Genomic DNA, 24,717 nt, shown 5'->3' with positions numbered 1-24,717 from the left:
TTTCCAACAGTCTTGAAGGAGTTCCCACATATGCTGAGCACTTGTTGGGTGCTTTCCCTTCACTCTGCGGTCCGACTCATCCCAAACAATCTCAATTTGGTTGCGGTCGGGTATTTGATATTTGTGGAGGCCAGGTCTTCTGATGCAGCACTCCATTACTCTCCTTCTTGGTCAAATAGCCCTTACACAGCCTGGAGGTGTGTTTTGGGTCATTGGCTTGTTGAAAAACAAATAATAATCCCACTAAGTGCAAACCAGATGCAGAATGCTGTGGTAGCCATGTTGGTTAAGCGTGCCTTGAAAATGTAATGGCGCCGGAGGAGATGGCTGGGCTCTTAACCAATTGTGATCTTGTGTGTGTTATTTTTCTCACTTTATTTGTAACTTATTTTTACCGAAAAGAGCTTCTGGATATCAGGACAGCGATTACTCCCTTCGTACTGGATGAAGATTTTTTCTTTAACCTCTCTTCGGGTATGTGGGACGCTAGCGTCAAATTCAAATACAGAAATACTCATTATAAAAATTCAGAAAACAAAACAAAAACAAAATATTTTACATAGGTTTAAATATGAACCCCTTGTGAATCCAACCACGGTGTGGCTACTTTGAAGAATCTCAAATATAAAATATATTTTGATTTGTTTAACACTTTTGGTTACTACATGATTACTACATGATTATTTCATAGGTTTGATGTCTTCACAATTATTCTACAATGTAGAAATAAAGAAAACCCCTTGAATGAGTATGTGTGTCCGAACTTTTGACTGGTACTGTATATAAACAGTGCATTCAGACGCCTTGACTTTTTTCACATTTTATTACGTTACAGCCTTATTCTAAAATGGATTAAATACATTTTTTCCTCATCAATCTACACACAATACCCTATAATGACAAATGTATATATTTTTTGCAAAAATAAAAAACAGAAATACCTTATTTAAATAGGTATCCGGACCCTTTGCTATGAGACTCAAAATTGAGCTCAGGTGCATCCTGTTTCCATTGACCATCCTTGAGATGTTTCTACAACTTGATTGGAGTCCACCTGTGGTAAATTCAATTGATTGGACATGATTTGGAAAGGCACACACCTGTCTATTTAAGGTAACACAGTTGACAGTGCATTTCAGAGCAAAAACCAAGCCAGGTCGAAGGAATTGTGTTGAGGCACAGATCTGGTGAATCGTGCCAAAAACGTCTGCAGCATTCAAGGTCCCTAAGAACACAGTGGCCTCCATAATTCTTAAATGGAAGAAGTTTGAAACCACCAAGACTAGAGCTGGCCACCCGGCCACACTGAGCAATTGGGGGAGAAGGTTCTTGGTTAGGGAGGTGACCAAGAACCCGATAGTCACTCTGACAGAGCTTTAGAGTTCCTCTGTGGAGATGTGAAAACCTTCCAAAAGGACAACCATCTCTGCGGCACTCCACCAATCAAGCCTTTATGGTAGATTGGCCAGACGGAAGCCACTCCTCAGTAAAAGGCACATGAAGGCTCGCTTGGCACGTAAAGACTCTCAGACCATGAGAAACAAGATTCTTCGATCTCATGAAACCAAGGTTGAGCTCTTTGGCCTGAATGCCAAGTCCGGTGGAAACCTGGCACCATCCCTATGGTAAAGCATGGTGGTGGCAGAATCATGCTGTGGGGACGTTTTTCAGGGACTGGGACACTAGTCAGGATCGAGGGAAAGATGAACAGAGAAAAGTACAGAGAGATCCTTGATGAAAACCTGCTCCAGAGCACTCAGGATCTCAGATGGGGGTGAAGGTTCACCTTCCACAGGACAACGACCATAAGCATACAGCCAAGACAATGCAGGAGTGGCTTCGGGGCAAGTCTCTGAATGTCTTTGAGTGGCCCAGCCAGAGCCTGGACATGAACCTGATCGAACATCTCTGGAGAGACCTGAAAATAGCTGTGCAGCGACGCTCCCCATCCAACCTGACAGAGCTTGAGAGGATCTGTAGAGAAGAATGAGAGAAATTCCCCAAATACAGGTGTGCCAAGCTTGTAGAGTTATACTCAAGAAGACTCAATGCTGTAATCGCTGCCAAAGGTGCTTCAACAAAGTACATAAAGGGTCTGAATACTTATTTAAATGTAATATCTGTTTTTTATCTTGAATTTTTGTCATTATGGGGTATTGTGTGTAGATTGATGCGGGAATGAATAAAACATCTATTTTAGAATAAGGCTGTAACATAAAATGTACTGGGCATAACAGACCAAGGACATGGCACATACTCCACTATTAAATGTTTTCGACTCACTTCCACTCCAATCTGTCCCCTATACACATTTACTGTTGGCGCCACATACCAGTTAAATTGGTACAGCACTCTCACTCACGGGTAAAACAAATGTAGCCTCTTACAAGGCACTCCTCAAAATATGTTAATGAGCCCGAAACAACAATAGCATGCAAACACTAGTGGTCAAAAGGTTTTTGGTGCTCCAAAAATACGGTAGGGTACTGTATTCTGTGGGTTGGAATTACAGTACTATTTCAAATCCATTACATCTTTAAAGTAATGTTCTGTTAAACCAACATTTCATTGAAATTTACTGTATAATTTACCAGTTACATCTAAAATCACCCATAGTGCATTGCGATTTAGGTCAATTTACTGAAATGAATTATACGGTACATTGCTGTTAGTTTTATTGTATAATAGTCCACTGTAAAAACAACAAGTTTTTTTAACAGTGTTGCCATAGAATGAAAAAATGTTGCTCCTGTATTATGGGTCATATCTTTTGAACTGTTTGGGCTATAAACAAGCCATTTTCTCTATAGCAATGGTGCAAACATAACTGTCACTGATCTGATATAAATCTTTTTTTTTTTCTCACTATGGCACCCAGAAGCTGCAGTACAGCAAAGCCTAATCATTACAACAATTTATTATCTAGGTGATTTTTTTTTATTACTAAAATGGATTGAGCTTACCTGACAGCATGAGATTGACGCCTTAAACTGAAAATGTTAATCTACTGTAGGCATAAACTATTACTGTAAAGAAATAAAGTATGTTAGAGTAATTTTTACAATGCTTATTTTACCCATAATGCAATGTGATCTATAGCATTAATTCTGTAAAACACATTTAAGGTATTTTACAGTGATTTCTACCGTGTGTTATTGTTAAATTACAGAAAAGTTTGCATATCAACCAACTATGCAATATGCCAGCCAGTATGCCATGGTCACTCCTGTACATCCCTAGCTGTAAGTAGCCACCCCATAGCAGCCATATGCTGAATAATGCATGATGTGTCAGAGTTGTCAGTCTGTTGCTGTCTGTCAGTGCAATGTGCCACCGGCCATCACTTTGTTGTACAGGGATGATATGCCACAGAGACACACACACACACACACTAGTGATGCATGGATTCTATTCGCGAGGGCGGTCGAGTTTAGTGTCATGAAATATTGTGTGGGTGGCGGGCGGGTTGAATAAAGGGAAAACAATACATTAAAAAAACATGAATGTATCAATCTTGTGCAAAATCTATTGGCTACATTGAGGTTTTTCTTTCATTCTTTTTAAGATATCTGGCCTTAGTGCATAAGCCTAAGCTTTAGGGCCTCACTGTATGCCTGTCAAATAACCTACACGTGAATAGCCAATGCTTTTGGGAATGGGCTGAAAAAGTAAGGACAATGTCAGAGCTGAATTCAATAAGAGAAAAGCTGTGAAATGGAGATTTGACAATAAAGAGAAGGGAGGACCAGAAAAGTCATGTTTGGGAAAGATTTGGTGAAGTGGTAAAAGATGCTGTGTGTGATGATTGTGAGGCGCTGTACAAATCCCACAGTCACAAGACGGGACTTCAAATAGGCCCATGGCACGTCAAGGGAACTGTTCAGATGGGTTGAATGGAAACTGAAATCTGGACACAGTCTGTAGATCTATAACCTCACACATAGCCTTAATATTAACTCCTGCAGAATGAAGCATTTCTTGCAATAAAATGATAAACCAAATGTACACTTTCCCTCGGGAACAGGAATGGAGAAATATGACATTTCTTTCAGCATCTTGAGAGAACGCAAAGGCACAGTTATGCAGAGGTGCTCTCTTTATCAGCATCATAAACGGTGATAGTATTTCAACCACATCAAATATGAAACCAAGCTGAATTTAAATCTTATCAGAGACATGTTGGGTCATTTTCTCAGCTTTCAATTTCCATTCAACCGGTCACTTGGACATTTTGTACAATTTTTTTTTGTATTTTTTTGTTGTGCATTTTCTTACCGGTTCCTAAATGTCTTTGCTCTGCGAAAGAAGCAGAGATGACAGAGAAAACTTTACCGATGTCAACTAAATTGAAGCATTGATTTCATTCTAGTGATTTATTACATTATTCTGGTGAGCAAGGGTTTATTTTGTTTTCTAGGGCAACATACATGAGAAGCTGCATGTATCTAATAATAGGCAAGTTGACTAACAAACAGCCTACCAAAATGTCAGAAACATCTTATTTGGCAAAGAATCCTACACCCGCTGTAAAATAATCGTTCTGCCATTTTTGAGTGTAGTTTCAGCGCATTTGTTCTATACTTGCAGGTGAGAGTCGGGTGCGGGCCTCAGATTTTCACTTTATCACATGTAGTTGGGCGGTTGAGGATGGATTATTAGAAATTATGGGAAGGTGCAGGTGAACAAACAGCTGACCCATGCACCACTAACACACACAAAGGTGACATCATGGGCTCTGAGGACTCCAGCTCTTGGCTGTAAGATGTTTGTTTGTGTGTGTGTGTGTGTGTGTGTGTGTGTGTGTGTGTGTGTGTGTGTGTGTGTGTGTGTGTGTGTGTGTGTGTGTGTGTGTGTGTGTGTGTGTGTGTGTGTGTGTGCAGGTGTCTGTGTGTGTGTGTGTGTGTATGTGTGTGTCTATACTCACTCTGTGTTTTAGGACCTCTCAGCTGTCATAGGCAGGCAGCCTACCACTGTTCTTGAGTCAGTGTGTGTCCCAGGGGGGAACTAAAAGCAGCACAGTGGGTCGGTGGGGGGGAGCGGGCCGCTGTGAAAGCTTTTCCATGTTCAGCCACCGCCTTACTCGACCTCGCCTCGCCCTCCAGGCAGGATGAAGGGAGCTAACCCTAGCCCCACCTCTCCCTAGTCTCTCTCTCTTACTTTCTCTCTCTCTCTTTCTCAGTTTCTCCCCCTTTCTCCCTCACGCTCTCTCTTTCCATCACTCTCTCTTTCTCTGTTTCTACCCCTCTTTGTTCTTTCGCTCTCTCTGCTCTCTCTCCATCCCTCTATTTCTCTCCCAGAGTGAGTACTGGGGAGTTTTACATTAGGAGTGGGAACAGTGTGAACTCCAGTATGAACTGCTCCTATCCAGCAGAGTGAGTTCTCTCTGGGAGCACGTCACAGCGTTAAGAGACACATGGCGACTCGGACTGACTGCCCGGTGAGGTCTCCGCAGTACAGTAGCAGTGGCTAGAGGCCTCCAGAGGTGGCTCCAGCTCTGTGTTGAGGGCACTCAGGGCAAGAGCTGTCACAAGCCTGACGGGGCTGAAGACAGAGTGGAAAGGCGGGAAAGACTATCGGAGGGGAAATGCACAGCTCTGGAGATAGAAGAGAAAGACAGCTGCAGAAGTGGTGACAAACGCCTTGTCAACTGAGGCACCCTCTCTGGGAATCTTTTTGAGTATGTTTGTGTTCTCAAACCTTTACTGTTTGAATTATAATCAACGTTGATGACTAACTGTTGGGAATATAGGAGCCCAAAATAAACAGAGGCCTGAGCTCAACAACATCGTCACAGTTTCCCCTCATTCTGTGATTAGACTGACAGTCATTCTGCTCCACAACTGTTTGTTTGTCACTAATTACACTCTGAGAATTCCATTCTAAATGGTTCTATTAAGCAAAAAAAGAACATCTCACAATTTCCCCTTTTAGCAGCTGTTCCTTGTCCACAGTACAGAATGTTCCAGATTCTATAGAGAAAAAATTGTGAAGGCGAAGCCCAGCCTAGTGAAGGTAATGAAATGGTTGAGAGCTCTGACCGTATCATTACTAGGATACATGGTCATCAGAGCTGGTCCACTGCAGAGGTGGATAAGAGATCATGGTTATTATGCTCCTAACACCAGCCAGCTTTCCAGCATTCCATTCAGCCATTCTCAGCATCACAGAACAGGACAGAACAGCACCTTGAGAAAAGTAATTTGCTTTAAGACAGGCAGTAAAATGGTACGCCTCATAAAGGTCCTTTATGTGCAATCAATACCTGCAGCTCAGCAGCTCTCTGTTTCTGCCCTGTCTGGGAGCTTGAGAAACAGAGTCTCAAACTGTCATGCCTCTGATTTCTATTAGCTTTCACTGTTGTCTTGTCCTGACAGCTATTCTCCTATGTACGACATAGGAGGTATCTGTTGTATATCTGTTGTATAGATCAGGTATAAGGAGCTGCTATATGAGCCCCTTTCCCATGATGCTCCCACATAAGCCACTGCAGATGGAAATATCTACGAAAACAGAATACATTCAATGGATATAGGATGAGTTGTTTGCATAGCGGTACATCTGTACATCCTTGAGAGAGGACATTAGTTCTGTATGGTGAATCCATGATAACAATGACGGAGAAATCTCAACATGAGACCTGGATGGAGTCTGAGGACAAAGTAAGGGAAATAATCTCGGAGGAAATTAAGATGGACCACAGGAAGATTGAGGTGGAGCGCGCACACAGGACTGGAAAACCCACCACCGGCCCAGGAGACAGGCCCAGGACGATAGTGGTCAAGGTCCTGAAGTTCAAGGACAATGTAGATGTTCTGGAAAGAGCCAAGAACTTGAGAGGAATGTACATCTTCCTCAATTGAGGACTATCTTGAAGCTGTGAGCCAGAAGAGGAAAAAACTTATCCCAGCAATGAAAGCTGCTTGAGCATGTGGGGACATGGCTACATCCTCAATGACAGGCTCATTGTCCACCATCCCTCCCAAAAGCCTTGAAGAGATGAGCGAGCCAAGCCTATTGGTTCGTAGCTTCAACCCCACAGCACACACACATACTTACACTGATTAATGGACTGCTGAATGTATATATTTTCTTCTCTTACTTTGTTTGCTCTTTTGCATATTGTCATAAGGTACCCAGGAAAGGGCTGAAAATAGCTCATATTGTATGTAGCTTTAGAAATAAGGTTCATGAAATCAATAACTTGCTAAGATCAGATAACATTCATATATTAGCGATTTATGAGACTCACTGAGATAATCATTTGATGATACAGCAGTAGCAATACAAGGATATAACATCTATAGAAGTGACAGAAATGCTTATGGGGAGGTGTTACTGTATACAGTGCCTTTGGAAAGTATTCAGACCCCTTGACTTTTTCTACATTTTGTTATGTTACAGCCTCATTATAAACTGATAATCTTTTTTTTCACTCAACAATCTATACACAATGCCCCACAATGCCAAAGTTAGGTTTTTGAAATTTTGCTAATTTATTAAAAATAAAAACTGAAAAATCACATTTATTTAAGTATTCAGACCCTTTACTCAGTACTTTGTTGAAGCACCATTGGCAGCGATTACAGCATCGAGTCTTCTTGGTTATGACGTTACAAGCTTGTCACACATGTATTCGGAGAGTTTCTCCCATTCTTCTCTGCAGATCCTCTCAAGCTCTGTCAGGTTGGATGGGGAGCGTCGCTGCACAGCTATTTTCAGGTCTCTCCAAAGATGTTCAAACGGGTTCAAGTCTGGGCTCTGGCTGGGCCCCTCAAGGACATTCAGAGACTTGTCCCAAAGCCAGTCCTGTGTTGTGTTGGCTGTGTGCTTAGCACCATTGTCCTGTTGGAAGGTGAACCTTCACCTTGGTATTCAGGCTAAAGAGTTCAATCTTCGTTTCATCAGACCAGATAATCTTATTTCACATGGCCTGAGAGTTTTTAGCCTAGTGGTTAGAGCGTTGGACTAGTAACCGAAAGGTTGCAAGATAGAATCCCCGAGCTGACAAGGTACAAAATCTGTCTTTCTGCCCCTGAACAAGGCAGTTAACCCACTGTTCCTAGGTCTACATTGAAAATAAGAATTTGTTCTTAACTGACTTGCCTAGTTAAATAAAGGTAAAATAAAAAAATTAGGTGCCTTTTGGCAAACTCCAAGCGGGCTGTCATATGCCTTTCACTGAGGAGTGGCTTCCGTCTGGCCACTCTACCGTAAAGGCCTGATTGGTGGAGTGCTGGTTGTCCTGAGGTCCTGAGTGCTCTGGAGCAGGTTTTCATTAAGGAGCTCTCTGTATTTTGCTCCGTTCATCTTTGCCTCAATCCTGACAAGTCTCCCAGTCCCTGCCTGTAACGGCATTCGTCTGTTGAAGGAGAGTCGGACCAAAATGCAGCGTGGTGGTTACTCATGTTCTTTAATGAAAAAATAGCGATACATGAAATAACTAAATAAATACAAAAACAACAAACGAAACGTGAAAACCTAATTACAGCCTATCTGGTGAACACTACACAGAGACAGGAACAATCACCCACAAAATACACAGTGAAGCCCAGGCTACCTAAATATGGTTCCCAATCAGAGACAACGAGAATCACCTGACTCTGATTGAGAACCGCCTCAGGCAGCCAAGCCTATGCTAGACACACCCCTAATCAGCCACAATCCCAATGCCTACAAAAACCCCAATACGACAACACAATAAACCCATGTCACACCCTGGCCTGAACAAATAATTAAAGAAAACACCTGAATATTGACTGGTTTACATCAAGCTGTCCGCTCAAGAGGAAGCTTCTCACTGTAAACAATGCCTGTAATCTGGTTCAGGTTATTAATCAAACTCATAGAGTGTTTACAAACATTACTAATATTGTAAAACTTTGTTCTAAAGCTGTATCCAAACCCATTGGATGCAGTGATCACAATATAGTGGTCACAATATAATATAGTAGTACACAATATAATATATTTCCAGGAAAGCCAAAGTTCCAAAAGCTGTGACTCTTACGTGGAAGATGTAAAAAATATTTATGAAATTGCTTCTTCCAATTATTGATAAACATGCACATCTTAAGAAACTGACTGTTAAAACTGTTTTAATGCCCCATAGATTGATGAGGAATTTAAAAACTGTATATTTGAAAGAGATGGGGCAAAAGAAGTGGCTAATAAGTCTGGCTGCACATCTGACTGGCCGACTTTCTGCGAATTGAGAAATGTTGTGACTGAACTAAACTAACATAAAAATAAGCTGTATTATATAGTCAAGGTCAATGACATAAAGAATGATGGAAAACAACTTTAGAGTACTTTAATTGCAATTATGGTCAGAAGGACAAAGAGAAAATGTACATTTGAGAAAATGTATGTGTTATGGCTTTTCAACCTCTGCCATATCGTGGATTCAGAGCTGTCTATCTAATAAAACTCAGATGGTTGTCTTTAATGGAAGCTTCCCTAATGTCACACATGTAAAGTGTGGTGTACCACAGGGCAGCTCTCTTGGCCCTCTACTCTTTTCTATTTTTACCAATGACCTGCCACTGGCATAAAAAAATGCACGGGTGTCCATGTATGCTGATGATTCAACCATATACACATCAGCAACCACAGCTAATGAAGTCGCTGAAATCCTTAACAAAGAGTTTGTCTGTTTTGTAATGGGTGGCCAGTAATAAAATGATTCTGAACATCTCTAAAACTAAGAGCATTGAGTGTGGTACAAATCATTCCCTAAGATCTAGACCTCAGCTAAATCTGGTAATAAATTGTGTGGCTGTTGAACAAGTTGAGGAGACTAAATTACTTAGTGATAACTTAGATTGTAAACAATCATATACTGTAGGTTCAATGGTTGTAAAGATGGGGAGAGATCTGTCTGTAATAAAGAGATGCTCTGCTTTTTTGACACCACACTCCACAAAGCAAGTCCTACGGGCTCTTATCTTGATTATTGTCCAGTCATATAGTCAAGTGCTGCAAAGAAAGACCTAGTTAAGTTGCAGCTGGCCCAGAACAGAATTGCACGTCTTGCTCTTCATTGCAATCAGAGGGCTAATATTAATACTATGCATGCCAGTCTCTCTTGGCTAATAGTTGAGGAAAGACTGGTTGCGTCACTTCTTGTTTTTATAAGAAAAATTAATGTTTTGGAAATTCCAAATGGTTTGCATACTCAACTTACACACACCGCTGACACACACACCAGACATGCCACCAGGGGTCTTTTCACAGTCCCCAGATCCAGAACAAATTCAAGGAAACGTACAGTATTATTCAGAGCCATGAGTGCATGGAACTCTCATCGTATATAGCGCAAGTGAACAGAACCTGGTTTCAAAAAACAAATAAAGCAACACCTCACGGCACAATGACTCTCCCCCATGTGACCTACTTATTGTGTGCATGTACTGGCGTGTATGTGTAACTGATAGATACACACACTACATGGTAATGATTTTAAATGTCACATGTATGTGAATTGTAAAGTATTTTGTCTGTAATGTATTTTTCGTTATGTGTCAGACCCCAGTAAGACTAGCTGTCGCTATTGGCGTCGGCTATTGGGGATCCTAATACATCAAATATAATGCTTGGCCAAGACAAATATAAAAATTATGCACTATAACGCACAGTGCATCAGTGTCAGTGTGCTATTGTAATTAATATCAGGTGTGATGCAGACAGAGTCATTCCCATAGTGCTACAACTGCAGTTCAAATCCTCAAATGGCCCATTAGAACAGGAACTAGCTCATTAGTCACCACAGAACAGAACCCAGCCACACAGGGGATAAACGAGGATGAACAGGCGAAATGGGGAAAGTAAGAGCCATGTATTTATGGATAATGGTTCTGGGGAAACTGAAGACTGGTGCTTTTTGTGAAAACAACAGCTGGTGAATAGTGGAAATAGCTCAGTAACACTTTAGTTATACACTCTAAATATTAGGGGTTCAACAAGATTTCTTCTAAAATCCTCAAAGTTCTTCAAAGAACCTTAGGGTACTTGGCACTGAAAATTGCCCCCAAAAGGTTTTTCCAAGAACCCAATAGGAGGTGGGGTTCATCGAGGAACCTCCTAAGTTGGTGGTGGTTCTTGCAGGAACCTAACTGCCCAACTGAAACATTTGTATTTTAATTTGAAAGGACTGAAAAATGTAAAGATCTCCTCAATTTAAGGTAAGGGTTGTCCCTTGTATGAACTAAATTAAAGGGTTATTCAAATAACTTATTTCAATTTGAAGAACCTCTAAAGGATACTCCAGCAACCTTTGCTTTTTAAAGTGTACCACATGTCATTTTTACAGTGAGCATGTAAAGACGGTCAGTAAGGGCCAAGTAAGGGCCAACACTGATGGAAATCAGTCTCATTTGATGTCTCAGTCAAATGCCTTCCAATAGAACACAAGACAATTGCAAGTTGCTACAATAAGTATTTTAAACAAGCATGCACCATGACATCATGGGCTCTGAGGATCCGAGCTCAGGCTGTTCTATTGAGAGAACTAAATCAATTCTGACACCAAAGTGATGAAAACACTGAAAGTATCATCTTAAGATTTTTTTTGGCAAACAACGTCTCATCTTGAGTCATTCCTTCTTCAAATACAAATCAAATCTATCTGAAGAACTCCACAGCTCACCTCTTCCCTCCTACTTTATATTCTGTGTAGTCTTGATGCAGTGTTTTAATTAGAGGACTGCAGACTAGACAGAGAGGAAGTCTTACCTGTCTCACACCTCTTCCCTGTGAAGCCTTGCTGGCAGATGCAGTTGTTTGGGGAGATGCAGGTTCCTCCATTCTGGCACAGGCCATCGCACATCGCTAGAGGACCACAGGTATCACACAGCCATTATTCAATATTAACTTAGATAGATTACAATTTTAATTAGGACTGTAGTATGTATTTGGATACAGTTGATGGGCTCATTTACTAATGTGATTTAATATATCATTACTGTTCTTAAACATTTTTCTTAGTAATGATTAATGTAATTGAGAGAGATAAAATAATGACGTACTTTTTGGACGTTAGTAATGGTCTACAAGAGACTATCTGTACTTTATCTGTCTGTGTGTGGTTCTGGTCAGTGGAGCTTACCTTTGCAGACGGTGCCGTTACCAGTGTATCCTGGCTTACAGGAGCAACTGTGCCCTCCCACCTTGTTGAAACAGAGGGCATTCTGGTCACAGCTGTGTAGTCCACTCACACACTCATCATGCTCTGGAACAGAAAAACAAACAGACAGAACAGCACCTTTAAGACCAAAACAAAACTTCACCTTAGACAGGTCAATCACACCGTAACAGCACCTGAGCCAAACTAAACGTCACCTTACACAAGTCAATAACACCATAACAGCACCTTTAAGACCAAAACAAAACCTTACCTGGCCCTCAATTTTACAGAGGCCAATCACACCTTAACAGCACCTTTGAGACCAAAACAAAACCCCCTTAGAAAGGTGAATCACACCTTAGCAGCACCTGTAAGACCAAAACTAAACTTCACCTGGCCTTCTTTATGTGACTCGTTTCAGAAAACTAGGTGTATGTTGCACGTCACTACTTCACAGAAGCGGCATTTGAACGTAAACATGTATTCTTTTATAAAAATGCGTGTTTGGCATAAATGCCTTCTGGAACATGTGAACTTTCATGTGCCTTAACAACAAACATGTATTCCATCCATAAAAACGATTCAAATTGTTAAATTACGAGGCTAATTGGTTTAGCCACAGGAAAAGACAGGAACCTTCCCGCTAGCAATGATTGGCTGAGATAATGGATGGGCTGGACATGCCCATCTGGAGATGAGTTTGGATTGGTCTTCCATGTTCCATGTTTCTGTCTGTAATGTGAGCTGTTCAGTATGTGTTGACAGTCCTTTCTACCGTGACGTTTTTGAAAGATATAACATTAGACATCGAGAACTACAAAAGTTTAGCTAATTTTCCCAACAACATTGATGCCCTGAATTTAGCAGGCTCTATCGACAGATCAGTTACTTTCTGAACACGCCACGGTCAGTGTGAACTGGAGTGACTTGACACAACGCTGGCCAAACAAGATGTATCTAGAAACAAAACAGAGTTAAATGGTGCCATGAATCGTTCATCCATGTATATGGGTAAGAGTCTAGCTACATTTTCAGACATAAGGTTTTAATTTTGACAGAAAGTAATTTTATTGCAAGTTAAAGCATACTGTTAGTTAGTTAGCAAACATTAGCTTGCTGGCTTGCTAGCTAAAATTACGTGTATGATCTGTGTAGTAATATTATTCAAATCAGAAACCTATTTGCCTTGCTAGTTATAGCCTAATGTTAGCTAGCTAACATTGAACCTAGTTTGTTAGCTTTAGCTACCTGCAGATTCATACTACAGCTATGAAAATGTTTGTATTGGTAGTAGTATGAGTTGGGATTATAACTGTTCATTGTTTAGCTAGCTAGCGACATGTCTAAACAAAAGACTCCACTTCGGCCGAATTATTACATGACCCAGCAAATTATAGCCAGGTGTGTCTGGGGGTGATTACAGCCATCTATTATATTTCATGAACATGTGTACATGTCTGGACATTAGTGACCCATCCACTTAGTTGATGTGGCTGGGGGGTGGTTATAGCATTTCCTTCACATGACCCATCAATAGAGACAAGTGTGTCGGGTAAGTGTCATCTAATAATGATAAAATATTTTATCTGGACACTTTCTGTTTTTGATATTGCTAATATATAAGTAACCACTTCACTGTGCTGTTTACAACTTCTGTATCCTGTTCATGGGACAAATAAACTTAGATTTTATTTGATATAGCGTGTGTTTACCACATAGCCTCACCTATGAATCCAAAGAGATGGGTGGGGCTAAGGCTTAAGAGGGTGTGAACAATGCTGAATGGGTGTTGACAAAGAAGAGCTTTCCAGTAGGTGTACCAAAACATTCAAGGGCCATTTTCTCAAAAGTGGGGTTACAAGTTGATCAAATTTCAAAGTATAATTACTTTCCCATTGTTCCTCAATTGCAGTGTATGATATACATTTTTCTAGCTCTGATTCTCTACTTTTATCCAATGTTAAAAACACCATTTCAAATGTGGCTACATAAGATTGAATCGAGGTGGTCGGTCACATTTTGCAGAGGCCAATCACACCTTAACAGCACCTTGGAGACAAAAACAAAAACTTCACACTTCGCCTCTATCCAGAGACCAATCACATGTTAACAGCAGGAGACAGAGGCAGACAAACCTGTATCTGACTCCCACCCACGCAAACCTATCTCGGGAATCTATCTATCCTCCCTCACTCACATTGCAAAGTTGAACGAGCAATTTCTGCTGCATGCCCTCGAACTGACCATGAACACACAGTGAGATTTTTATACCACGGGCACAGGAATACATCTATTCTGTGTGGAGCTTTGCAGAGGTTTTATAATTGCTTCTTCGTGATAAGTATTTGCTTACTGTTTACTACTTAAGGCAGTTGGTTACTAAACTTTTTGGCATTGTGACTTTCCAAAAACTACTGGAAACTTCATGTGAACCATTATTCCATGAACAAAACTAAACTTAGATGACTCAGTCTCTAGAATGACACAAAAAAGTTAGGTCCCAAAGGACGCAAACCTGGCATTAGTTATCCAACTATCCATCTCCTTTTGGCAGAGAGAAAGTTCTAATCCTGATTGAGTCTGCTCTGCAGTGTGAAATGACAGAACCAGAAATAGTTGATCCAATCTATCAATAATGCTAGAGGAAAACCTATGGGACATAACATTGTATTGCTTATCTCTGGGTAACACTTTGTCCTCTTTCCACTTGTGTTAGTGGATTTCTGGGCCATCCTAAGCCTGGCAGGGAACTAAAATATCACATTCAGCTCTCTCTCCTGTGCTCACACACGGACTAGCTCTCATGAATCTTACTAAACAATGAGAATAAAGAACAGTATGCATATATTTTGCAGCTCTTTACACTCGTACCCCTATATACGGCTGAAGTCGGAAGTTTACATGCACTTAGGTTTTTCAACCACTCCACAAATTTCTTGTTGACAAACTATTATTTTGGCAAGTTGGTTAGGACATCTACTTTGTGCATGACACAAGTAATTTTTCCAACAATTGTTTACAGACAGAATATTTCACTTATAATTCACCGTATCACAATTCCAGTGGGTCAGAAGTTTACATACGCCAAGTTGACTGTGCCTTTAAACAGCTTGGAAAATTCCAGAAAATTATGTCGGGGCTTTAGAAGCTTCTGACAGGCAAATTGACATAATTTGAGTCAATTGGAGGTGTACCTGTGGATGTATTTCAAGGCCTACCTTCAAACTCAGTGCCTCTTTGCTTGACATCATGGGAAAATCTAAAGAAATCAGCCATCGTTATGTTTAATGTACAGTTACAAGATGACATGGCGTCACACCCTGGGTTGTTCGTAACAGAATAAGCCTGTGTTTGTCAATTGTGATGGAAGTTTGCCAGGGCACACGCAGCTGAATGCACTCATGGCTCCTTTCTATGCGTACCAAAATGTGGATCTGTTTTCCTCAATTACACTGTGAAAGCTATTGTGAATTTTCCAGTACAATGCTCCGGTATTTGTGAAATACAATATAAGCACGACAAAGCCTAACACTGTAACATCATATTTTAAAACTTAGCTAGTCATGTTGGAAATAGAATAGGCTTTCAAATTATGCCCACCTGACCGAGATTGCGATTTATAATGGACCGTTTTTGTATTTACGTAAACAACAACAGTAATTGTCTGATGTCGGAGATGCAGCGCTGTGTTCCAAACAAAACAATTACAAGTGTGCTCTAGTTCCTCAACGGCACAGCTAGAAGAGAAAAAATAAATGTGTGCTGGCTTGTCCATCTCGTCAGTTGGAAGGTGTTTCACCTGTTCTGGCCCAGGTGATATTTCAGAGTGGCTGGCCCAGTGTTCCAGTTGTCTTGAAAGATGTGGAGAGTCTTTTAGCTCCCTAGTTGATTGCTAGAAAAGCATTCCTTTGTCTAACGGTCCCTGTTTTTGTTTTCCTGAACTATTTTAGTTTGCTTCCTGTCTCTAAATTTGGTGTGGGTTTTTCTTTTGTTTGGCTCTTAGGGGCAAATTTGATGGATGCCCATGGTGGGTGTCTTTTAGGTCCCAGTTGTTGTTGCTATGCAACTTTCAGTGGACACCCCAATTACTGTCTTTCAGAACCCCTCCTAAAACCCCACCTGTTTTGTTTTGCCTGTTGTCAGTGACTCTTTGTTAGTTCACCCTTCTGTTTGAGTGACATTTTTGGTTTTCTTACTGGGGAATGTAACTTAGTTGAAGACTCCTCTTTAAGTCATAACAGTGCATTGAAATTACTTAGGAACTGTGCACACTTTGGAGAGGTGTGTGGCCACTTGGAGACACTTGGAGACACCAGTTAGTCCTCAAAGTCTTGTCATTTTTATTTATTTTAGGGAGTGGTTGAAATGTACATAATTGTTATCCGGAGGAAAATGGAGAGGGTCATGCTTTTTCAATTTCAGTCATGGAGAGGGTATATTTTTATTTTATTTTATTTTGTCCAGGGGAGGGTCATGTAATTTGTAATCGATTAAATGTCATATTGCTCAGTGTTTGAGAATTAGTTGCTCATTATATCTTCATGTGTGCCTGATGCTGCCCTTCATCCCTGATGCTCCAATGGGCACGCAACAATCAAGTGTGTCTAGTATGATCTCAATCAAATGATCCATAGCCTATACTATAGACCTGGGCTATACGAAGAGCATGCTCGGGGAGAAGCACAGGGCAAAGTTATATTTTTACGAAAATGTCATTCCTTTGAGATTTTGCGCTGCTGGGATGGTGTATATAAAACTAGACTACACTACATTACACTGCAATGGATAGGCTATCCCAATCATAAGCCCTGCTCTTGCTAATGTAAATAAACCCTTTGACTCGCTTCTTTAGACAGCACAAAAGGCTTTTTCCCACCCACCCCCAAAAATAAATATATTAAGTTTGAGAGGGAGCGAAACAACCTGTAAGATGAGGACCTGTGGTAAAGCCTGGGATTTTGTTTGTCTCTTTGCCATTCAGAGGCTGCGCTACAACCTTCTATAGCTGAGGAGACAAAAAAATGTACTTTGCTTGAGAAGTAATGTGTGATTCGGGTCACTATCAACTGACGTTCAATACTTTCAAAGGCTATTAAACAACATACTTAACTCTCAATCAGTCAGGAGCAAGTCAGGTCACCTAAGGAGGAATGTGTGTCAAGAACTGCAACGCTGCTGGGTTTTTCACGCTCAACAGTTTTCCGTGTGTATCGAGAATGGTCAACCACCCAACAGGCATCCAGAAAACTTGACACAACTGTGGGAAGCAATGGAGTCAACATGGGCCAGCATCCCTGTGGAACACTTGACACCTTGTAGGGTCCATGCCCTGACGAATTGAGGCTGTTCTGAGGGCCAAAGGGTGTGCAACTCAATATTAGAAAGGGGTTCCTAATGTTTTGTACACTCAGTGTAGGCCTACCCGATATCTGGCTGCTAAGTAAACAAAGTAGCCAGGTAGCCTATAAAGTATAATATTGGGATGTGGGAAACTTGAATGTCTTGTATGTGAGAAGGATGGATGGGATGTGAGTCAGAATGCGTGCCACGGGAGAGACCTGAGCTCCATCCATTTCATTGTCATCATCCCATCTATTACATCTCCTGAACAGTATCGGGCTCAAACAAATTGAAAGTGACATGGTGATGAGCTCCTCCTTTGAGCATATGATGTATATATGACAGAGTGAAGGACGTGGAGGAAGACTGGTCCTGCTGTTGCACTATATCACACCTGCTGATGTCCTGAATTAAAACCTGCCTGTGGTGACTCCCAAATGACACCCTATTCCCCATATAGCACACTATTTGCACATTTACCCTGGTCAAAAGGAGTGTACTATAAAGGGAGTAGGGTGCCATTTGGGATGCATCCCTGGTCTGAGTCCCCACCGGGACAGGCAGCGTATAAAACTGTAATATAAGAGGGGAGTAAAAAGAGAGAGGAGATTTGCCCAAGGTCACATCTGTCTATGCCTGCCGGGCCCAGTAGAGCAGCGTGCCATCACTCTGAATCGTCAGGACAGAGGGATTGGCAGACAAGGTGTGTGTGTGTGTGTGTCTCTGTGTAAGGTTTTTCTTCCTGACTTGTGCTGCTCATGCTGCAGACAGATAAACAATCAATTATTTACAGGCTGTCACCAGGGATCCCTTGGTAGCGTGCTGCTGTCCTCTTCTCCATCTCCTGCTGCTACAGCACACTGGCTGGCTGGCTGGCTGACTGGCTGGCTGGCTGGGTGGCTGACTAGAGCCTCAGCCCAGCCCAGCCCGGAGCCTACTCAGCCTTTGTCCAACAAACTGACTGACACACTGTCTCTAAAACTGCATCAGGCCGTGGGAAAACAGTCACTGTAACAGTTAATCGAGATACTTACAAACCCATGGACAACTCTGCGAGAGCCTCATTGATCTTTATGCAAAATGTAGATATTCTGGGGCCTTGATAGGCACATCATAATAACATGTCTAAATGCGAAGGCTGTGTTGAAACAGTGTTCATTTGTTTTCCATATTTGAGAGAGTATCAAATTCATCATTAGATTCACTATCTGAGATGGAATAGATTGTGAACAAAGCGTGAAAGGACAGGGAAGAGAGACAGGGGCCAAGGCACACTATTTTCCCATAATCCTCTGCCAGGCCCTTTGACTTCACACAGTGGATGTCATCCTCTCTAATCTTCGCTGCCCACCGATCCCCACCTCCGCCCTTCCTCCATCCCCCCTCCGCCCTCCTTTTCTCATTCCCTCCCTCCCTTTCTTCTAGCTTTGAGGCCAGAGCTGGTCTGGTTATCATAGGATTAGAGTGGGGGCACATACACACCCCTCACACCCCTCCACACACAACTCAGGACAGCAGCACTCTAATAACATTCAAAGGCCGCAGCACACAGCCAATCTGCCACCTTTCATGGATAAGCCACTAATCTTTAGGAGCGAGGGGCACGCTCCAGGCACTTTGGGGAGGGAGGAAGAGAGAAGGGCTATCTTGACCTTCAACATCAAGGGTAAAATGCTAGTCAAAGAGCAGGGGAACGTTGGATGCTCCTTTCTTTCATGGTTCTATTGGACTTGGAGGAAAGGGGTTGTGTTGAGGCTTTGGTAATACATATTTCATTTGGAGAAGAACATGAAGTCAGTGTGGCTGCGGAGTGAGTCTGTCGCCGGCTGGGAATTGAAATAGTGACCTCCTTCACTGCAGGGTGTATTATGTAAATTTAATGTCCACTTCAACCCACTGGCTCCAAAGACCCAGGGACATGTGAACCCAGAACCTTATGCTGTTACTGTAGAACATCTCCTGGGTTTAGCCTTGTAGGCAGTTTAGCCTTTCCTGCAGTCAAATGATCAAATTGCCCTCTAGTGGCCTCATGGGTGGAGTGTTATTCATATTTTTCATAATTTCATAATTAATAAACATGTATTTATTTTGTACCCCGAAAATATGGTGTTTCTATGTCAGTGTAATATTCAGATTCAAGCTCAAAATTGAATACATTTCAACTCTATATGTGACAGTACGGATGCCTTTTTTTTAAGCCCATAACAATGTGTGAGGTGTATACTTTGGTTTCAAATTAGATTTGTTTAAGACTACCAAGAAACACTCTGTGTGACCCTGATTCATCCCACTGTAGTAAAATGTTATTCCAGAATTACTGTTAAAATTGTAGAGTAACTAAATTAAGCAAGTGTCATCTTTCTTACTCACTATACCTGTATGTGTAACTGTAATATTTTCTTTCTCATTGTGCGGACTAGTATAGCTACACTAGTATAGATACATGCACTTATGGAGAAATAAGGGTGTCGTTAGGCAACTTGTACATTATTTATGCTGAGTGTGCAATCTATTAATTGCTCAAAATCCATGGAGAATAAGAAAGATCCTCATATTTCATCCAAATGAGTTATTATAATAGGCGTGGGAGATATATGGTTAGTTTAGTGTTTTGTTGAGCTGGTGCAATATTTATTTTCTAAGCCACCTGGGGAATAGCCCATTACCTATGGACCTTGTTCAAACAGAAACAGATGTTTGATTGCCATTAATAACGAACAGAACACTCTGGCTAGCTTAGAGCACAACCCTATCTCAAATATATCACTGAACAACAGGAATGGGGGAGATAGCCTACTCTGGATCTAAACATGAATCTATTGTAGGATGGAGTGCCTTTTGTGTATGTTCTCTAACGTTATCAAATGTTGGTTTGATTTGATTTAGACACATATGGGTCCTCGGACACTTTTTGAATTAAGTCCAATTTAACCATAATTCATCTTTTTAATATTGGAATAAGAGGTGCAGAGTAGCTCTATATGAATGATTCTATATCATGCGCTGAGGCAATGATTGTGAATGTACACTGACTCAGAGAGATTGCGACAATAACTTTACTGTAACTTTACTGTAGTAGGCAGAAAGTCATTACATCATCCCCCCTGAATACGCCTCAGTTTAATCATGAAATTGGCTTTTATAGGGAAATGCACAACTGAATTTTGACTTGAAGGCATTTTAATAAGAATCTATGTGTAATACATAGTTACAAAATATATCCACTGGGCTATGGTATTAATCATCCTTGTAAATCGGTGAAACAAATGGGTTGCAGAAGAGGAGACATATTACTTAGACAATAACATTTGCATTCGGCCCATAGATACATAGAAATATAACTGTGAGTGGAATATAAATTCCGGGTGTGTCTAAGGAAAACACATGGAAAAAGACTGAGTAGGCAAGGTGTGTCTCTTCTTCACTGAATAAATCAGAGAACAAAAGATGAGTGAGAATTCTCCTGATTATTCCTTCTGAAACATTTCTGAAATACACAGACAGCCTCAAACCCCCTATTAACATATCCTCTTCTCATTCCCATTCCCATTGACGAGGGAAAAACTCACCAGAGGTATGGATAGATGGCAGGCAGGAAATGTAAAAACTCTGCCGTGTTGTTGCATTATCTTGGCGGGACTTAGACTCTTACTGCTTCAGTCAAAGCCAGAAGCTCAGCGGGGAGGGGTGGCTGGGGGGAGGGAAGCAGCCCTGCAGCGGGCCTGAATCCTTTCTCTCTGCATCCCAAATGGCACCATTGGTACTACGGCACTCTAGTAAAAAGTAGCACATGATAAAAGGAATACGGTGCCATTTAGGACCAGCCCTTCTCTCTGGCATGTCTCAACCCAGGCAGGCAGCTCCTCGCATTCTGCCTCCTTCCTTCTCTTCTCTCTCTGCCTCCTCTCCCCCTTGCTGAGTTAGTGTGCATTAGTGCAAATTGCTTTTTTAAATTACAGATGGAGAAGGAATGTGTTGTGCAGCCTCCTCTTCAGAGATGGCACACACAGGGATCTATTTAGCCTAGTAACTCACACTGTAAGCAACTCCCAGAAATCATGACGACCACACCCCATACTGTACCTACAGTGGCAAGTAAAAGTAAGTGAACCCTTTGGAATTACCTGGATTTCTGCATAAATTGGTCATCAAATTTGATCTGATCTTCATCTAAGTCACAACAATAGAAAAACACTGTGTGCAAACTTAGTAAATCTGGCCTAACACAGCAAAAGGCCATGCACTTTTAACTCCTTCCACTTTCAGAGGACAAAAGTAAACCGCACAAATGAACCACACTTGGAGCGTTTTTAACAGCGAATCATGACATTGTTATCAACTCTATATACGACATAACAGAAGAGAAAAGCCGCCAAAATAGGCGGAATGAACACAAAGATAATTGTAGATTTTGTCAGTATAATCATGGTCAGATGCACATTAATGCTGAGTTCTCGCTCAATCTACCATTGGAATTGAATGGTGTAATTGCGGCGTTTCTCAACCATTCAGTTATTACATTACGCAATGTATTCAGCAATCTGCTTTGTAATCAGCACAGAGCAAACGCAGCCAATAGCTTCCCAAAATCAATACTAATTCATACCAGTATTCATCTAAGATGCACCGGCCCGGGCTAATGCAAACTAATTCTACCACACTATAAAGCAGCAAAGTGGACAGAATTACAAACATTCCTTTTTGATTTGTGTGCATATGACTCTCATGTGGCCTGCGGTAATCGGACCAAATCCAATAGGAGCGACTCAAACCCTGACATTCATTTCTATACATGAGCATTAAATGAATGAGCTATGCATCACTACTGTAGCCTACTGAGGCAACAGATTCCGTCACTGATAGCGTCCGTGGCTATGCAGTGTTTAAAGTGTTTCTCACATGATATGTTCTGCAGGTGTTATAAAAAGCCTCACAATCATGAGTCACACGCAAACACACCCGCGCACACACACACAACACACACACACACACACACACACACACACACACACACACACACACACACACACACACACACACACACACACTCCCTCCCAACGCCGCTTTCAACAGTTTAGTGTGAAGCCATAAACATGAAACAAGTACAGTATGGGTTTCTGGTAGCAGCTATAAGACAGTCTGCCAGAAGAAAGAACTCACCTGTGCAGGAGTAGTCATCGATCCTGATGTATCCCCTGTGACAGATGCACATGAAGGATCCGGGGGTGTTGACACACACAGTGTTCTCCCTGCAGTAGTGTTTCCCCTCCGCACACTCGTCGATATCTACAGTGAGGAGAGAGGGAGAACGGGGTGAGCAGGTCACGCATGGTCAACACTAGGCTCCTCTAACTGGGGCTCCACTAAAGACCTAGTTCAGACCCGAGTTCAGCCTTAACGCCTCATAGAGGGAGACAGGGAGAGCCCATGGATAGTTTATCTTTATCAGTGGAGACCCTGGGGGAAATAAGGGGGAGGAGAGGGAAACACTGGAGGCAGCTGTGGTTCTACTGTAGATGTTCCATGTACTCAAAGAAGAACATCCTCTACTCTTACTGTGGTCTACGTACTGTGTTTAATGGGGTAGTCAGGTAGTCAATTTCCATTTGGTCCAACCTCCCAAAACTCTATATATCTTTTACTTATGCATCATGACACTCCACAAGGCAGTAGATTCAATATTTTATTCATTTATTCATAATCCCATTAGCTGCTAACCTTTAGTAACAGCAACCCTTCGTGGTCCACGAAGAAACAGCCAAGTTGAAAGCATCTTACACGAGACGCAGTAATCTCCATGAAACTGACGGGGCTAAACAGACGTTCACATGGTGATGCAACGTAGTGCAATGCAAACAGAGCTCAACTGTATTAATATGGCAGTGGTGCTGTAGATTGCAATACGCCAAATGTAAATAGACCAACTGTGAAAACCCAACTGGAGTTGAGATAGAGGTCCTTGACCTGAAGTAATTTATTCACTCTGTAGTTAAACACATGTGCACCTTAGGCTACTCACTCTCTGCTTCCTTGCCAACCATATTTGAAAACATCATCATTTGATATGAAAATGCATTGTATATGCATCTCATTCACCATGTCTTACATTGTTGCCTCTTCCAACCACCACAGCATACACCATCTCTGGCTGTGCTGTATTCAAATCCACTCTACTTGACACTCTGCTTTGCCCCCAGCTCTTGATCATTCCTTCTATTCAACCATCCACTGAATACCAGATAAAACACAATGAATCCCACCAATTATTGAACACGTCGCCCACTAAATGAGTTGGCCTTCACTAAATGAACCATGTTACTGGCTGTGAGAGGGGGATGGAGAGTGAGATGAGGGGGGGAGAGAGAGAGAGAGAGGTATGGACTGTTTCTCCACAGCGGGCAGCTATAGCGGGCGGTAACCTTGAGCGGGGGCCCTAGGTGACACTTGTTCGGGCTTGCGATTGGCTGTCTATGCGGCGGCTTTGATTTAGAGCCTATTAACTGTAGGACGTCATCCGTCTTCCCCCCCGTGACACGCATAACGCTCGATGAAACAATATGTTGGAACGTGCCTGCGTAGTGGACAACGGGGCTCGCTGGCCAAGCGGCCAGCGAGGGAGCATGAACAATCTCCATCTCCATTAGTCCAGTCCATTTCCTTGATTGGCCTGTCACTGCAGCGACATGCGATGTGCCACCCTAAAAGAATGGCAGAGTCACCGGCGGCTTTTATCTCTCAATGGAACGATCTGGATCAAGTCATTGGCACGCTGGATGGATGGGCAGAGAATGACTTTCATTTATCTCACCCCCCCACCCCCCTCTCTACAAAGGCTGAATCCATCACAGTCATACGCAGATGAGTCAGAGGTTCATTTGTTTAAGAGGACAATAATAATTGAATGTTCATTTCTCTACCATAAACTGCCTTCCACGTTATTTTAGAGAATTTGGCAGTACATCCAACAAGCCTCACAACCGCAGACCATGTGTAAGCACACCAGCCCAGGACCTCCACATCTAGTTTCTTCACCAGCGGGATTGTCTGTGACCAGTCACCCTTATATACTCGTATGTACAGGATACACATGGCATACACTGTTCAAGCAAATGCTTACTGGCAGGTTCCTTCGCGACAATGTAACAACAATAAAAAAATAAGCAAAGATAAGAATACGAAACATAATTGAAATCAGTATCATTTCAACTCAATAGCCGGAGTAGTTTATTTGTCATTACATTAAAACATAACAGTGG

The 24,717-nt window shown here is 41.8% G+C and overlaps 1 protein-coding gene across 1 annotated transcript in view; it reads right to left on the bottom strand.

The window, feature by feature from the left end:
* nell2a (neural EGFL like 2a) overlaps window positions 1-24,717 on the bottom strand; it is a 100,127-nt gene that overhangs the window by 37,398 nt on the left and 38,012 nt on the right. The window contains exons 13-15 of the mRNA XM_024379175.2: window positions 22,622-22,747; window positions 12,104-12,226; window positions 11,731-11,826 (exon numbers count right to left, since the gene is read on the bottom strand). Of these exons, the coding sequence (XP_024234943.1) occupies window positions 11,731-11,826; window positions 12,104-12,226; window positions 22,622-22,747 (345 nt within the window). The remainder of the gene's footprint in view (window positions 1-11,730; window positions 11,827-12,103; window positions 12,227-22,621; window positions 22,748-24,717) is intronic.

This window comes from Oncorhynchus tshawytscha, linkage group LG19, assembly GCF_018296145.1.
Source record: "Oncorhynchus tshawytscha isolate Ot180627B linkage group LG19, Otsh_v2.0, whole genome shotgun sequence".
NCBI lineage: Eukaryota > Metazoa > Chordata > Actinopteri > Salmoniformes > Salmonidae > Oncorhynchus > Oncorhynchus tshawytscha.
This window is presented reverse-complemented; position numbering and strand designations above follow the sequence as displayed.